Here is a 17,747-nt window from a genome sequence, read left to right as displayed (position 1 = left end):
GCTAAACACACTAATAAGATTAAATTCAACATGGTATTCTATAAAAATGAAATAGAAATTTCTTGTATGCTCCACATGCAATAAAAGATTTTTTTATTGAAGTTTTGATTCATATGCATCTGTCTTTCATTTTCTGATATAAAACAAAAACTCATACTGCATTCCTGATTTTATTAAAGGAATTGATTATTGCAACGTGCATGTTTGACAGCGTGGTGGCCACTTTTGGCATTGTACTGAGTGCAACATGCATGTGTGGCAGTTGGAGCAATGACAGCAGCAGGGCGCCGGGCAAGCGTCGACCCCACGCAGGCAAACCACAGCCACCTGTGTCATCCCCACGACCGCCGCGGAGGGCAGAGCAATCCTCTAAAAGTGAGGGAGGTGGATAAGAAAGAAAAACCAATAGAGTTTTAGATGTTGAATAAGGACTGGATTAAGTGAGAGAGCAGAAAGTGAATGATGTTGAGGTGGTGTGGATTAGGGAGGTAGGGCAAGAAAAGAAAGTAAATGGTGGTGTGATTAGGCTCAGGAAGCTGCAGAGGAAAAAAACATGAAGGCTTTTGAGATATGGTTACAAATGGACGATGGAATGTCATATAAGAGGTATAAGGAAAGCAGAAGACAAGTGAAATTAATTTTGTGTGATGCTAAAGGGAGGACTGATGAAAGAAGAAACAGAGAATGTTCAAGGGAATATGAAAATGTTCTGAAAACGTTTGAAAATAGTAAAAAGAGCATTTGGTAGCGATGAGCATATGAAAGCAGATGATGACAGGATATTAGTTATGCAAAATGAGGTGGAAAAGAGGTTGGGAGAGCACTCTGAGAAACTGCTGAATGTGGAGGAGGAAAAAGGCAATGTGATTGGGGCATTGGCTAGATATACTAATTAGAATTTATGTACGAGGGGAATTAAATGGGGCATGTATAACGAATGAGGTGGTGCAGGCAACAGTAAAGAAGATGAAAATTGGTTAAGCACCAAGTGTGGATGGATGTGCAGTGGAGTGTTTGGAGGCAGAAGGAGTAAGAGTCATTGAGTACTTAGGTAAATTATTAAATATGAGTTTTCTGACTAGCACGTTACCGTTGAAGGGGGCAAGCCTATGTGTACTACCAGTTCCACTGTAAAAATGGAAAGGGGATAGCTATCAGTGTTCTAATTACAGAGGTATCAGTCTATTGACTGTGCCAGGTAAGATATAGGACAGTGTACAGAGAATCATGTACTGTACAAGTGGAGTTATATTTTGAAGTACAAGGAAGCGTCCAAAGACAGAGGAGCTGTTAAGATCAGGTATTTACTGAAATATCTGTAAAAAGTATTTAGCAAAAGAAAAAGAAGTATTCTCGGCTTGTATGGATTTACAGAAGGCATATCACAGAACTGAGAGTGAATAATATATTGAAATTCTAAGGTATAATTTTTAGGTTGTTGAAATATGTAGAGATTTTTTTATTTTTTTTTTAGAACAGTAGAGCATGTGTTAGGATAAGAAACATCAAAAGTGAATGGTTTTTGGTCAAGGTGGGATTACACCAGAGATGTGTGGCGTAGAGAACTTGGTCTGTGAATAACAGGTGGTGAATAATGGAATATGACTCAATTGCTGTTAGCAGATTACAAAGCATTGGTGGCATATACAGAGAAGTTCTCTATATTAGTAGAAGATTTTGGACGTCTTTGAAGGAAACTGAAAGTGAATGTACGAGAGAATAAGGTTATTAGGTTCACCAGGGAGGCATTATAAGGCTGAATTCTGAGGAGCTGGAGGAGTTAGACTGTTTAAAATATTTTGGATCTATAGTACTGGTGGATAGATGAGTAGAAACAGAGGTTAGAGCTATGCCAAATAGTGAACAGATGTTTAAAGCAGATGAGAATAAGAAGCTGACAGATATTTCCATAACTAAGGAGATAATGGAACAGGAGAGATAGGTTAAAAAGTTCAAGACACCAGGACCAGATGAAATATATCCCAGAGTACTTAAGGAATGCAAAGAGATTATTAGTGAGCTGTTAGTTTCTGTCGTTAGGAAATCGCTTGAGTCAGGTGAGGTACCAGTAATGTGGAGGCAGGCTAATGTAGTAATGTAAGAAAGGAGATAAAACTTTAGCGTCTAATTATAGATCTGTCAGCTTAACTTCAGTTGTGGGTAAAACTGGAGTCAATAATAGCGAGGAACATTAGGAAACATTTAGACAAACATAACTTGATAAATCAGTCACAGCATGGTTTCACGAAGGGAAGTCTTGCCTGACAAACTTGTTAAATTTTCACAGTAAAGTGCACGAGGCAGTAGATAATGGCGATAGTTATGACATCTTATATCTGGACTTTAGTAAAGCATTTGACGAGGTACCCCATCAAAGGCTCCTGAGAAAGGTTAGGGCACACGGGATAGATGGGATAAGATTAGGCTGGATAAGGTCATGGCTAAGCGACAGGCGACAAAGAGTTGTAATAAACGGCTCTAAATCCGAGTGGAGTCATGTAATTAGTGGGGTGCCACAGGGATCAGTATTAGGGTCACTGTTGTTTTCAATATATATCAATGACTTGGATAGTGGAATTAGTAGTGATGTTAGTAAATTTGCGGATGACACAAAGATAGATTAATTAGGTCAGAATCGGATGCCATCGCCTTGCAGGTAGATTTAGATAAGATGAATAAATGGACAGACAGATGGCAATTGCAGTTTAATATCAACAAATGCAAAGTACCTAGCGTAGGTAGAGGAAACCCACACGGTAAGTACAAATTAAACAACGAAACTCTGGTAGGCACAGGGTACGAGAAAGATTTAGGAGTTATCGTTAGCTCTGAACTCCATCTAGGAAAACAATGCATAGAAGCCAGAAACAGGACAATTAGGGTATTAGGATTCATTTTTAAGAGTGTTAAAAGTAGAAGGCCGGAAATATACTTCCGGCCTTCCGGCCAAGTTATACTTGGCGTTGGTCATACCTCGTCTAGACTACGTTGTGCAGTTCTGGTCCCCACATTACAGGAAAGATATAGGTCTATTAGAATCAGTACAGAGGATACAGGGGATGAGGAGTATTCCTTACGAGGCGAGATTGAAGCTATTAAATTTACATTCTTTAGAGAGACGTAGGTTAAGAGGGGACCTGATAGAAGTCTTTAAGTGGTATAAGGGTTATAACAAGGGGGATGTAAGCAAAATTCTTAAGATCAGCAATCAGGATAGAACAAAAAATAACAGGTTAAAACTTGAAAAATTTAGGTTAAGGAAAGAGATAGGAAGAAATTGGTTCTCAAATAGAATAGTAGATGAGTGGAACGGACTCAGTAATCATGTTGTTAGTGCTAGGACATTAGGGAGCTTTAAGAGAAGATTAGACGGGTTTATGGATGGGAATGATAAGTGGAAATAGGTAGGTATATTTCATACATGGACTGCCACGTGTGAGCCTGGTCGCTTCTTGCAGCTTCCCTTATTTCTTATGTTCTTATGTTCTTATGATCTAGAGTGAATGAAGCAAGAAAAGTGTAAGGAGGTATGAATGGATTATTTGAGAGTAGGGTACTGTCAATGAATGTAAAGAAAATATTATATGAAGGGATAGTACTATCTACTGTACTGTACTGTGCTAAGATTTGGAGTATGAGAGTAGCAAACAAGAAGAGATTGAATGTAAAGGAAATGAGATGTCTCAGGAATATCTCTGAAGTACCTCGGATGGACAGAATCGGAAATGTGGAAGTAAGATGAAGAAAGGGTGTTCCCAGACACTTGGAAGGAAGGGCAGAGCATTGTGTGCTGAGATGGTATGGACATGCTGAGAGATGGAGGATGATAGGCTGGTGAAGACGATAGTAAGATGAAGTGTGGGAAGTGTGAACTTGCGAAGTGTGCTCCTTAAGGGACTACCTTAAAGGGAAGATGAGGCCTTAAAGGGAGGAGGACTGACACAATGGAACATCTTAGAATGTTTGTGCGTGGCAGAATGTAGAGCAGTTGTGAGTGCGTGAGGAATGACGCTGACCTTCAACCTCAAAGGAAGATGCCACACATCGATAATCTAACACAGGTGTGAGGCAATCAGGTGTGGTAGGTGAGAGTACTTGCTATGGAGGAGTCTTGTTCAGAACCAAACTGTAAAAGCTTTGCGACTGATCCCGTAAAATGAGGGCATGTGTGCTTGCTCTTCACTGTCGGTGGTCAAGGGCCTTAGAGAATGGTATGAATGAGTATGAATGTGGAGGTTGTGTGCCATGTCTTAGGTACCCGCATTTTTTACATATGTGTATATGCATGTATGTATGTATGTATGTATACTGATGCACCTAAAAGGTCTTGAATGAACTGAGTGAAGAGCAGCTTTTTCCTTCAGGTGTACGAATCGTAATTCAATTAAGAATGAATGAAACCACGCAGGAGGCAGTTTCATAGCAACACGCAACGGAACAAAGATAAACATCTGTCTACAAATATATAAGGCGACTTCAGTTGCAGCAGTCACTCCCAAGTGTTTTTTTTTTTTTGTGTGTGTGTGTGTCAGATAAGAATGAATTTTAAGTGTATATTCTATTTTCCAAAGTGTTGTTGTTGTTGCTGTTGTTGTTGTTGCTGTTGTTGTTGTTGTTGTTGTTGTTGTTGTTGTTGTTGTTATTTTTGTTGCTTTAAAAGTAGTAGTAGTAGCAGTAGTAGTAATAAGTAAGTAAGTAAATAAGTAAGTGAATAAGTAAGTAAGTAAGTAAGTAATTAAGTCAATATTCATCGCTATTATTATATACATATAAACATTGTTTAGGTGGTGAAATATATAGCAACGTTCAGTGAGGTCACAGCTGGGTTTAATGATAAGTTCACAGCATCCTCTGAACAGTGCTTTAGACATCACTGGGAGTAATTATCGTTTCGGCAGGTGCCTACTGCCTCCTCCTGCTTATCTATTTTTTTTTTAATCTATCCTCAACAGGAAGATTCTTAAACATCTATCATTTCACAACCTTTTATCTGATCGCCAGTATGGGTTCCGTCAAGGCCGTTCCACTGGTGATCTTCTGGCTTACTGAGTCTTGGTCATCCTCTTTTACAGATTTTGGTGAAACTTTTGCTGTTGCCTTGGACATATCAAAACCTTTTGATAGAGTCTGGAACAAAGCTTCTGTTTCCAAACTACCCTCCTACGGCTTCTATCCTTCTCTCCGTAACTTCATCTCAAGTTTCCTTTCTGAACGTTCTATTGCTGCTGTGGTAGACGGTCACTGTTCTTCTCCTAAATCTATTAACAGTGGTGTTCCTCAGGGTTCTGTCCTGTCACCCACTCTCTTCTTTTTATTCATTAATGATCTTCTAAATCAAACTTCTTGTCCTATCCACTCCTACGCTGATGATACCACCCTGCACTTTTCCACGTCTTTTCATAGACATCCAACCTTTCAGGAAGTAAACATTTCACACAAGGAAGCCACAGAACGCTTGACTCCTGATCTTTCTAAAATATCTGATTGGGACAAAGCAAACTTGGTATTGTTCAATGCCTCAAAAACTCAATTCCTCCATCTATCAACTCGACACAACCTTCCAGACAACTATCCCCTCTTCTTCAATGACACTCAACTGTCCCCCTCTGCTACACTGAACATCCCCGGTCTGTCCTTTACTTATAATCTGAACTGGAAACTTCACATCTCATCTCTAGCTAAAACAGCTTCTATGAAGTTAGGTGTTCCACTCATACCGCTCTTCTAGACAGGGTGGAATCAAAAACTTTTCGTCTCATCAACTCCTCTCCTCTAACTGACTGTCTTCAGCTTCTCTCTCATCGCCGCAATGTTGCATCTCCAGCTCTCTTCTACCGCTATTTTCATGCTAACTGCTCTTCTGATCTTGCTAACTGCATGCCTCCCCTCCTCTTGTGGCCTCGCTGCACAAAACTTTCTCCTTTCTCTCACTCCTATTCTGTCCACCTCTCTAATGCAAGAGTTAACCAGTATTCTCAATCATTCGTCCCTTTCTCTGGTAAACTCTGGAATTTCCTGCCTGCTTCTATATTTCTACCTTCCTATGACTTGAATTCCTTCAAAAGGGGGGTTTCAAGACACTTATCCTTCGATTTTTGACCACCGCTTTGGATCCTTTTATGGAACTGGCATCTCAGTGGGCATTTTGTTTTTCATTGGATTTTTCTTGTCCTTGGCCTACATAAAAAAAAAAAAAATGCCTGTCGAGGCGAAGCTCCAAAGTGACAGATGTTTATAAGTAAATTCCTAAACCCTGTGTAATACATTACATTATGACTCTATAAATAGTGAGTGAATGTTTATTATTATTATTATTATTATAAGTGATAAACAATATTAAAAACTATAACTTTACACCAGTTATACGTGTCATGATAAACTTGCCAAGAGTTGCTAAGAGTCGCTACTTTCGTAGATATCTTAAAATGCAATATTTTGTAATATAAAAATCATTTCCTTTACACTTCTTACTATATTACTCTTTATACTGCTGCTTTATGAAACTATGAAAGAGGTACAATCTCTAACCAAGGAAACTTTGTTAGAAGTTGATTTAGATTTTTTACATATATCTAAAAGTCTATCTTTTATTCTTTTCACTAAGGAATATATATATATATATATATATATATATATATATATATATATATATATATATATATATATATATATATATATATATATATATATATATATATATTTTTTTTTTTTTTTTTTTTTTTTTTTTTTTTTTTTGGGTGGGGGTAGTAGAGATGAGTCGTCAATTCATCCTGAAAAAAATGTTTTGTTTTTTTTATTTCAAGTACAGAGAAATAAGGAAGTTTTAAAAGTTGAAGATGGGTAATTCAACATGGGAAAGGCACAATTTACAATCCTCCCTTAACGTTTTATATATATATATATATATATATATATATATATATATATATATATATATATATATATATATATATATATATATATATATATATATATATATATATATATATATATATATATATATATATATATATATATATATATATATATATATATATATATATATATATATATATATATATATATATATATATATATATATATATATATATATATATATATATATATATATATATATAACTAGTTTTAGAAATATTAAGCTTTTATTTGATATATTTAAACCATCGATTATTTCATTTTAATTCTATACTTGTGTTAGTGTGAAGAGAATTAATATCTTTATCAGCTACTAGTAGGAAATTGGCGTCATCAGCGTATCTGAGAAACTGAAATTTGAAACTGACATTAATGACATCGTTTATGTATATGAGAAAGAGAATTGGTCCTATGGTTGATCTTTGTAGTACCCCAATGAAAATATCAATGATCAATGAAAATATCAACCCATACTGTTTATCCTCCAGAAGTTAGCGAAACGTAGTACAACGGTTTCTGTTGAGCAATTACTTCTGAAGTCGTACTGGTATTTGGTTAAAAGGTTGTTATTTTCCACACAGTACTACTATAGCTTTTTTTCAGATATCTTCCTAAATGCAGGTAGAAATTATATCGGCCTGTAATTGTTGATCTCAGATGTACTACCAGATTTAGATATTAGGATAACTTTTGCCTTTTTTTTTTTATTAATGTTCAAGAAATATGTCCTGTTTTAGTAAAAAAAAAAAAGTTAAGTGGCTTAATGACGCGGCCAGTGATATGATTCGTGCTTGTGTTTTAATATTTTTTGGTGAAATCTCATCATATCGTGTATTATTGGATTGTAGTCCTTAAATTATTAATCATCTCTTTCTTATTAGATATCAAATACATGGGAAAGACTGGAGGCTGATTTAGATATCTCGTACCATCAGGTTCTGATTCCAAATTGCCCGGAAGACTTAATGTTATGGTGTGATGAACATTGTTACCTTTATCCAAATGTAGTAGTAATAGTAGTAGTAGTAGTAGTAGTAGTAGTAGTAGTAGTAGTAGTAGTAGTAGTAGTAGTACTAATAGTAGTAGTAGTAGTAGTAGTAGTGTAGTAGTAGTAGTTGCTGTTGTTGTTGTTGTTTTTGTTTTTGTTGTTTTTGTTGTTTTTGTTGTTGTTGTTGTTGTTGTTGTACATAAAGGGAAGACTAATTAAAGCCTCTTAAAAGCATTACATAAGTAATCATCAACCTTATTACCATTCTCTGACATTACAAATAGATCAAACAGATAATGTATAGATTTCTTTATTCTTTCGTATGAGGAAAAGCTGCATGTGCCGAATATAGTGTTTGATATAAAGGACAGGGTAACTAAGTCACACGTGCAAGTAACGTGGATCAGTTTTCTATGAGCGGCGCCTTGGCAGCTTAAAGGGATGACTGAAGAGTTAAGACTTGGATCGTCGAGACGCTGTTGAATGTGTCTCATGATATGACAAGCTGTTTACGAGGGATTAATGCGTCAGAAAAACATGTTATGTTCTTGAGTTTTCCTCTGTGTGAAGATGGAATTTCTTTATTTTCTTTGTATCAAAATTTCTTTTTCCATATAGTGTGGAGCAGATTCTTGGTTAACGATTTTCACTATACTTGTCAAATACTTCTGAACTTTCAATATATGCGTGTGTGGGACAGTCAGTAAGAAGAAAGGGGATGAAGAAAACTTATACAGAGATGAAGGAGAGGGAAAAGTAAGAAAAGAAGGAAAAAAATTAGGGGAAGGAGAGGGAGAAGCTTAGTCACTTTTGTCTTTGCGTTGATTCCATCAGTTAGCCTCACAGAGACAGCGGCTGTGGTGCTCGTGCACTCCCATTGAACAGCTCATGTACAGACGTCCATAGGAATTCTCGCCGGTAGTCCTGGTGATGTCCTCCAGGAAGGTGTTGATGCCCATGTCGTGAGGGTGACCCACGTGCCACATCAGGTTCTGGTGAGTGATGTGAGTGCCGTCCAGGGAAACCCATTGGCCGTCCACCTTGTGCACGCCGATCCACATGTAGGGATGTTCAGGTAGTGTATTGGCTGAGAGAAGGAACGGAGAAGATAAGTTTGTGTGTGTGTGGAAGGGGAACGATATCTGGCGGCACGCGCTGATAAACACGCAAACAAATGGGGAGAGACAGAGAGTTGGGCAGAAAGACAGACAGAGAATGACAGAAATAAGAATAAAGAGAGAGAAACAGAGATGATACTGATAAGATGACATTTATCTAGAGACAAAAAAGAAACATATTGAGCATTGTACCAACACATAGAAAGAGTAAAATCAAGCATTCATAAAGTACTAAACTGGTACAGACGAGGAAGATCACCACTGAATCATTGACATTGAGAAACATGCGTAACTTAATTTCTTCTAATAGTTTACTAATCTTATATTTGCGACCCTCAAGAATAAACACATAAACATCCATATCGATCCATTACTTCGAGGATCAGTTTAATATTTCCAATACTCACAGATCTCCAGCCAGGTGATGGAAAAGGCTTCCAGTTGTTCAGCATTGTCAAAGACGGCCAGGTCGACCTTCCACTCCCCCTCTCCCTCCAACTCACACAGACCCCTGCACTCCTCCCAGGTCATGTTCACCCCGGGTTTGTCAATGACGCTGAAGCAGTGGCCACCGGATTCGAAGAAATTTGAGGGGCACTGGGCGGCTGCGGAGGGACGCAAATGGAAGTGTTAGCATATTCCTAGACTTTAGAATTAAGGGTAGACTTTAGACAATTTGTTTTGAATTTGACTGGATAAGAGGGAGGAAAGCAGAAAAAAGGTGTTGATACATTCTTCATGTATGTGATGGATAGTTATAAGTGTTCGCCACTTCCCATCGCTCTGTCTCCAAATAACGAACCTTTAACCTTTAAAAGGGCATTTGGAATTCATGAATGATAGTGGGGATTTGTTATGCGTTTGACTATGGTCTTTTGACATTGAATGACGGTAATGCTGCTGACTGTGTCTTGTATTACAGAAAGTCTTCACTGAACTGTGACTTTTGCAAAGATTTCAGAAGGGCAATGCAAGATTAGGTTGTCTATATTCATCAATATTCATTAATGTATTGATGTAGGTCATCTGAAAAAAAAAAACAAGATTATTTAACTTCACTTTAAACATGGAGGGGTCTGAGAAATATAGATTCCTAATAAAATAGAAGATACTGTTGTAGCATTTTAATTTAGTTGATTTATGTTATGTCTCCTATAGCTCGGGGAAGCAAATTAAGCACTTACGAATGTGTTGCTGACGAGCTTCCATAGAGACGTGTGTTGGAAATTTTGGTATGTGGCATGAAATAGTACTGCTAGATATCGAACCCTTGACACGCCACTTGACGCACACAACATCTTACCATAATGACCAGCTGGGACTAAGTGGATCAAGCTTCGTTGATGTGCTGTTATAAAGAGAACACTAGAACACTAGACTTTGGTGAGTTTTCTATATATGTAATTATTGTTTACGTACCCACGAAGGCTGCCAGGGAAGCAATGATGATTTGTTGAAGGAGAGACATGTTGGTGTCTGCGTGAACTGAAAAACAACACGCAGCCTTTTATACAGCCACTCAAGGGCAATTAGTAGATAGAGAAGGAGGGAGAAAATAGAAAAATCACTACCAATGAGAAACAATATGATAACTCTCCCACGTACATCACTATGGAACGTGTTACAGGGAACGCTTACACTCTCTGGGATTTTTTGAACTAACGACCTCGAGATTTTTTTTTTATTTGATTCTCAGCAGCAGGTACGAAGTGTAACCAGGCACGTAAGCACAAGCTGCGGTGTGACCTTGGCGCTTGGGAAAAACCAAGAGAAAGCTCATGTGGACCCACTCTCCTTTTCGATCCACTGAAAGTCAAAAAAAGGGTTGATGACAATCGGCAGTCGCACAAAGATTGCTAATTACTGGCCGGACTTGAAATCAATGGCCGGAGTTCACCATTTCCATGCACTGTTCTTCACAATCTTGTAATAAATAATTTGATATTTTCGAGAGATTACATACTTTGCTTTGGGGAGTATTTTCTTAATTCCGAAAAGATCTTGAATAAATTGAGCGATAAGCAGCTTTTTCCTTCAGGTGTACGAATCATAACTCAATCTAGAATTAATGAACTCACGCAGGAGGCACAGTTTCATAGGAACACGAAGAGGAGCCAAGATAAACATTTGTCTAAAATAACATAATTCTTTTTGAAATATAGCATAGTGCTAGACAAGAAAGTCTCTGTCGTATTTCCACTCAGCCGTAGGTGTTATTGTCTTGTTTTAAGACTAACGGTAGTGTATGGCCCGAACTACTGGATGTCCCTTGCCGCGGTTCATGGGAAACATTAAATTAATTTATGAAGTGACTTTCAACTTTTTCTCTTCTTTTTCTTTTTTTCTTTCTTGTACCAAATAAGAATGTACATTTTTTTTCGTTGGTGTTGTTGTTGTCGCTATTCTTGTAGCTATTATTCTTGTTGATATTGGAGGTGGTGGAGATGCTCCTACTGCAAACGTTGTTGTTCATGAAAGAAAGGCTAACTAAAGCCTTCTAAAACCATGACATAATGAATCACCAACCTTATTACAATTCTCAGAAAGTACAAATAGATAAAAAGAAATAGAATTTGGACTTCTTTATTGTTTCTTAATGAAGATAAACTCCATAGGCCGAATACAGTGCTTGTTGTAAACGATAGTTTCCAGAGAAAAGAAGAAGGTAAAGAAAGCGACGAATAAGAGGGAAGATTAAGAGAAGAAGGAAGTGAAACAGGCGAAGAAGAGTGAGGAGCTTTGTCGGTTTAATCTTTGCGTCGATTTCATTGGTTAGCCTCACAGAGACAGCGGCTGTTGTGCTCGTGCTCGCCGACTATGGTTGAGCTCATGTACAGACGACAATAGGAGTTCACTCTGGTAGTCTTGGTCATTCTCCAGGAAGGCGTGGACGCCCGTCTCGTGAGGGTAACCCACGTGCCACATCAGGTTCTGCTTGGTGATATGAGTGCCGTCCAGGGTGACCCATTTGCCGTCCATCTTGCTCACGCCCATCCACATGTAGGGAAGTTCGGGCAGCGTATTGGCTCAGAGGAAGAACGGATGGGATAAATTTGTTTGTGTGGTAGGAGGACAGTATTTGGCGGCACGCGCTGATATACATGCAAGCAAATGGACATTGTTAAACGGAAAATAAAAGGGATGAAAATAAATGAAAAAGACAGGTCAGACGCACAGATGGAAATAAAAAAATAAAATATCAAAACAGACACAGAAACAGACTGAACATTAAACCAATACATGACCGGAGTAAACTCGAGCATTCACTCAATATTGAACTGCTAACGACGAAGAAATAAGATCCTAATTTTTTAAGCATTGACAATGAAGAACAAAAGTATAACTTAATTACCTCTACTTCACTAATTTTACACTTGCGACGTTCAAGAATAAACACGTCGAGGATCACTGAAATATGTACTCCCAGTACTCACAGATCTCGAGCCAGGTGACTGAGAATTCTTCCAGTTCTTCAGCATTGTCAAAGACAGACAGGTCGGCCTTCCACTCCCACTCTGCCTCCTTTTCACACAGACCCCTGCACTCCTCTCACGTCATGTCCTTCCCGAGCTTGTCAGTGACGTTGAAACGGAGGCCCCCGCACTCAAAGAAATTCGGGGGATAATTAGCGGCTGTGGAGGGAAGCATTTAAAACATCTGAAACATTTATTCTTAGCTAATAGTTATAAATTTATAAAATTAGATATGTATTTAATTTAAATTAAATCTATAGGTAGTCTATATAAAGCTTCTCAGGCAAAAAATATTTGTAAATATCATAGAGAAAATCAAACTGCATGCTAGCAATAATAATAATAATAATGATAATAATAATAATAATAATAATAATAATAATAATAATAATAATAATAATAATAATAACGATAATATGCACTCATAAGTAAGGTGGTTTTTTACATTTGCTATATTAGAATTATAACAGATGGAACACCAAATAGGAGTTACAATACAAAGACAGATCGTAAACAGGATTAATTCACAATTAATATTTAATATGGAATCATATAAGTTAGCGTAGTGACGTAAAATAATTTAGTTCTACATTATAATAAGATATAATGATAATAGTTATAATAATAACAGTAATAATAATAATAATGATAATAATAATAATAATAATAATAATAATAGTAATAATAATAATAATAATAATAGTAATAATAATAATAATATAGTTATGACATCCTATATCTAGACTTCAGTAAAGCGTTTCACAAGGTACCCCATCAGAGGCTCCTGAGAAAGGTTAGGGTGCACAGGATAGATGGGAAGGTGTTGCACTGGATAAAATCGTGGCTAAGCGATAAGCAACAGAGAGTTGTAATAAACGGCTCAAAATCCGAGTGGGGTCAAGTGATTACTGGGGTGCCACAGGGATCAGTATTGGGGCCACTGTTGTTTTTAATATATATCAATGACTTGGATAGTGGAATTAGTAGTGATGTTAGTAAATTTGCGGATGATACGATGATAGGTAGATAGATTAATTGGATCAGAATCGAATGTCACCGCCTTGCAGCCAGATTTGGATAGGATGAACGAATGGACAGACAGATGGCAATTGCAATTTAATATCAACCAATGCAAAATATCTAGCGTAGGTAGAGAAAATCCCACACAGTAGGTACACAATAAACAACGAAAGCTCTAGTAGGTTCAGGATACGAAAAAGATTTAAGAGTTATAGTTAGTTCTGAATTCCGTCCAAGAAAGCAATGCATAGAGGGCAGAAACAGGGCAAATAGGGTGTTAGGATTAATTTTTAGGAGTGTTAAAAGTAGAAGCCCCTAAGTAAAATTAAAGTTATATTTGGCGCTGGTCAGACCTCATCTGACTATGCTGTGCAGTTCTGGTCACCATATTACAGGAAGGATATAGGTCTATTAGAATCAGTACAAAGGAGAATGATTAAAAGGATACAGGAGATGAGGAGTATTCCTTACGAAGCGAGATTGAAGCTGTTAAACTTACATTCTTTAAGAGGGGGACCTGATAGAAGTCTTTAAGTGGTATAAGAGTTATAACAAGGGAGAAGTAACCAAAATTCTTAGGATCAGTAACCAGGATAGAACAAGAAATAACGAGTTCAATCTTGAAAAATTTATGTTTAAAAAAGAGATAGGAAGGAATTGGTTTTCAAACAGAGTGGTAGATGAATGGAACGGACTCAGTAATTAAGTTATTAGCGTTGAATCATATGGGAGCTTTAAGAGAAGATTAGACAGATTTATGGATGGAGATGATAGGTGGAAACAGATAGGTATATTTCATACAGGGACTGCCACGTGTAAGCCTGGTCACTTCTTGCAGTTTCCCTTATTTCTTATGTTCTTATGTTAATAATGATAATAATAATAATAATAATAATAATAATAATAATAATAATAATAATAATAATAATAATAACTTGATACTTGGTACATGATATTTTGCATGATTACATGATAATACAATAATATGATGGGATAATATAATAATAAAATAATACCTGATACATCAAAGCAAGGTAGAAAGTTGATTAGTAAGTTAGCAGGATATTATTTTTAACCTACTTTTATTGTGTTGGTGGAGGGCGAATCCTGAATTTGGGGAGGAATAGAATTCCATACAACAGGTCATAAGTAAGTAGTTGAGTGTTGAAACTTTGAAAGTCGGTGAAGGGGAAGACCTAATTAGAGTATCACGGTAACGGGTACTATAGTCATGAAGTAAAACAGGGATTCTCAACCTTTCCTCTATCATTAACCCTCTCGGCTTGATACCCCTTACTTCCATAAAAAAAAAAAAATCATAGTCATTCCTCTCTCCCTCACGTGAACACACACACACACACACACACACACACACACACACATTTTTAGCATTCTCTCTCTCTCTCTCTCTCTCTCTCTCTCTCTCTCTCTCTCTCTCTCTCTCTCTCTCTCTCTCTCTCTCTCTCTCTCTCTCTCTCTAATTTTAAAAATGAAATGTAATTGAATTATTATTCAGTTATTAGGTATATCAGTTATTTACCCCCTTGCCATGTATTTTTTTTTTACCCCCCAAGGGGTAAATTTACCCATGGTTGAGAATTACTTGAGATAAAAGAAGGTTATTCATTTCATCTTTATTCATATACATGAGTGTAGCTATTACAATTTTAGTTATATCGTTTAGTTTTAAAGGTTTTCTTTGTTTGAAGAGTGAACTTATATGCTTTAGTCTAGAGTCTAGATAATTGATTTTGGTTTTAATTCTTACATTTTTTTGGGAGGAGTTATAATTTTGGAAGAGTTATATGGCAAAGTATGTTGTGCACCATATATAGTTCCTGTACGTAGGTTAGTAGTAAGTAAATGCGAGCATAATAGATGGATTTTATTCAGTCTGGTAGCATGAAATATTTTATTTGATATAGTAAAGAAATGTCTTGAGATTTTTAATGTTATATTAAATCAAATCTAATTGAAGCGTTAACATATTTGCAGACAAAGGAATTGAGAAATTGTTTTAGACAGCTTATTATGAGCTTGAATGGATAAGAATGAGGGAAGCAGAAGGGAAGTGAATACATTTATGTGACGGATAGTTATAAGTATCCACACTTTCCCGTCGCTCTGTCTCCCATCAGCAGACTTTAACCTTCAGGAAGACACTTGGAATTGATGAATGATAGTGGGAATTTATTATGAGTTCGACTATGATTTTTTGACAGTGATCGACGGTAATGCTATTGACTATGTCTTGTATTACAGGAAGTTCCTAAAAAACTCTCATCCCTCAAACTACTGTCCTATTGCTTTAATTTATTGCCTCTCTAAAGCTTTTTTTTATATATATATAATGAACAGGAAGATTCTTAAACATCTATCACTTTACAACCTTTTCTGATTGCCAATATGGGTTCCGTCAAGGCCGCTCTGCTGATGATTTTCTGGCTTTCTTTACTGATTCTTGGTTATTCTGTTTTAGGGATTTTGGTGAAACTTTTTTTTGTTGCCTTAGACATGTCAAAAGCATTTGATATAGTTTGGCACAAAGCTTTGATATCCAAACCATCCTCCTACGGCTTCTATCCTTTTCTCTGTAACTTCATCTCAAGTTTTCTTTCTGACCATTCTATTGCTGCTGTAGTAGACGGTCACTGTTATTTCCTTAAGTCTATTAACAGCGGTGTTCCTTAGGGTTCTACCCTGTCACCCACTCTCCTATTATTCATCAATGATCATCTAAACCAAACTTCTTGTTCTATTCACTCCTACGCTGATGATGCCACCCTACACTTTTCCATATCTTTTCCACATCCATAAAAGTAAACAGCTCAAGCAGTAAAGCCACAGAAAGCCTGACTTCTGACTCTCTAAAATTTCTGATTGGGACAGACCAAACTTAGTACTGTAGTAATATTTAATGCCTCAAAAACTCAATTCCTCCATCTATCAACTCGACACAACCTTCCATACAACTATCCCCTCTTCTTCAATGATCTTCATCTGTCCCCCTATTTTACACTGAACATCCTCGGTCTGTTCTTTACTTATATTCTAAACTGAAAACTTCACATCTCATCTCTAGCTAAAATAGCTTCTATGAAGTTTAGCGTTCTGAGTCGTCTATGCCAATCTAGACAGGGTGGAATCAAAAGCTTTTCGTCTCATCAACTCCTCTCCTCCAACTGATTGTCTTCAACCTATTACTCATCACCACAATGTTGCATCTCTTGCTATCTTCTCCCGCTATTTTCATGCTAACTCCTCTTCTGATCTTGCTAACTGGATGGCTCCCCTCCTCCCGCGGCCTCGATGCACAAGACTTTCTTCTTTCTCTCACCCTATTCTGTCCACCTCTCTAATACAAGAGTTAACCATTGATCTCAAAAATTTCTCTGGTAAATTCTGGAACTCCCAGCCTGCTTCTGTGTTTCCTCCTTCTTATGACCTGAACTCTTTCAAGAGGAGGGTTTCAAGACACTTATCCTCTATTATTTGATCATTTTATTTGGTATTGCTCTGGGAACTGGCATTTAAGTGTTTTTTTTTTTTCATTCAGTTTTTGTTGCCCTTGGCCAGTGGTCCTCATACATAAAAAAAAAAATTTTCACTGAATCGTCAATTACGCAAAGATTTCAAGTGGACATTATAAGATTAAATTGTTTACATGCATCAGTATTCACTAATGTATTGTTACGCATCATTTGAGAGATGGTTTACATGATACAGCATCACTTTAAACAGGGTGAGGTCTGAGAAATATAGATTCCTCGTAAAATGAGGACAGTGTTTGAGCTTTTTAACCTTGTGGCTTTATGTCTTGTCTCGCACAGTTCGAACAAGCAAATTAAGCATCTACGAACGTGGTGCTGACGAGGTTCCAGAGAGACGAGTGTTGAAAATTTTGTAATGTCACATGAGATGAAGCTGCCAGATATCGAACCCTTGACACGATACTTGAGGTACACAACATCTTACAAAGAGTGCTATAATGATCAGCTGGGACTGAGTGGCTCGAGCTTCCCTGATGTGTTATTACTAAGAGAAAAATAAACTTTCTTATACGATGCCGTGAGTTTTATGCAAATATAAGTACAGTTATTGTTTACGTACCCACGAAGGCTGCCAGGGAAGCAATGATGATTTGTTGAAGGAGAGACATGTTAGTGTCAGAGTGCAGTGAAAGACAACGCGCAGCCTTTTATACAGACATTCAAAGGCAAACATTAAAGGGAG

At 37.0% G+C, this 17,747-nt stretch overlaps 1 protein-coding gene and 1 pseudogene across 1 annotated transcript; both read right to left on the bottom strand.

Moving 5' to 3' along the window:
• Positions 1-8,200: 8,200 nt before the first annotated feature.
• On the bottom strand, positions 8,201-10,596 carry LOC135105063 (uncharacterized). The gene is made up of 3 exons (XM_064013004.1): positions 10,441-10,596; positions 9,429-9,626; positions 8,201-8,990 (listed from the first exon to the last, which is right to left on the bottom strand). Exons 1-3 carry the CDS (start codon positions 10,487-10,489, stop codon positions 8,734-8,736), a joined length of 504 nt encoding a protein of 167 aa, XP_063869074.1. The 5' UTR covers positions 10,490-10,596; the 3' UTR covers positions 8,201-8,733.
• A 1,119-nt stretch (positions 10,597-11,715) lies between these two features.
• On the bottom strand, positions 11,716-17,673 carry LOC135105062 (uncharacterized; annotated as a pseudogene).
• Positions 17,674-17,747: the final 74 nt, after the last annotated feature.

Source organism: Scylla paramamosain, chromosome 11 (assembly GCF_035594125.1).
Source record: "Scylla paramamosain isolate STU-SP2022 chromosome 11, ASM3559412v1, whole genome shotgun sequence".
Lineage (NCBI taxonomy): Eukaryota > Metazoa > Arthropoda > Malacostraca > Decapoda > Portunidae > Scylla > Scylla paramamosain.
The sequence above is the reverse complement of the archived record's forward strand: the minus strand, read 5'-3'. Positions and strand labels throughout refer to the sequence as shown.

What these genes read in the sequence shown, in the direction of transcription:
- LOC135105063 (XM_064013004.1), bottom strand. Translation starts at nt 10,489, where the DNA reads ATGTCTCTCCTTCAACAAATCATCATTGCTTCCCTGGCAGCCTTCGTG. An exon ending in TTCCCTGGCAGCCTTCGTGG is followed by an intron (nt 9,627 to 10,440) that starts GTACGTAAACAA and finishes GTCCCTCCGCAG; the next exon opens with CCGCCCAGTGCCCCTCAAAT. An exon ending in CATCACCTGGCTGGAGATCT is followed by an intron (nt 8,991 to 9,428) that starts GTGAGTATTGGA and finishes TCCTTCTCTCAG; the next exon opens with CCAATACACTACCTGAACAT.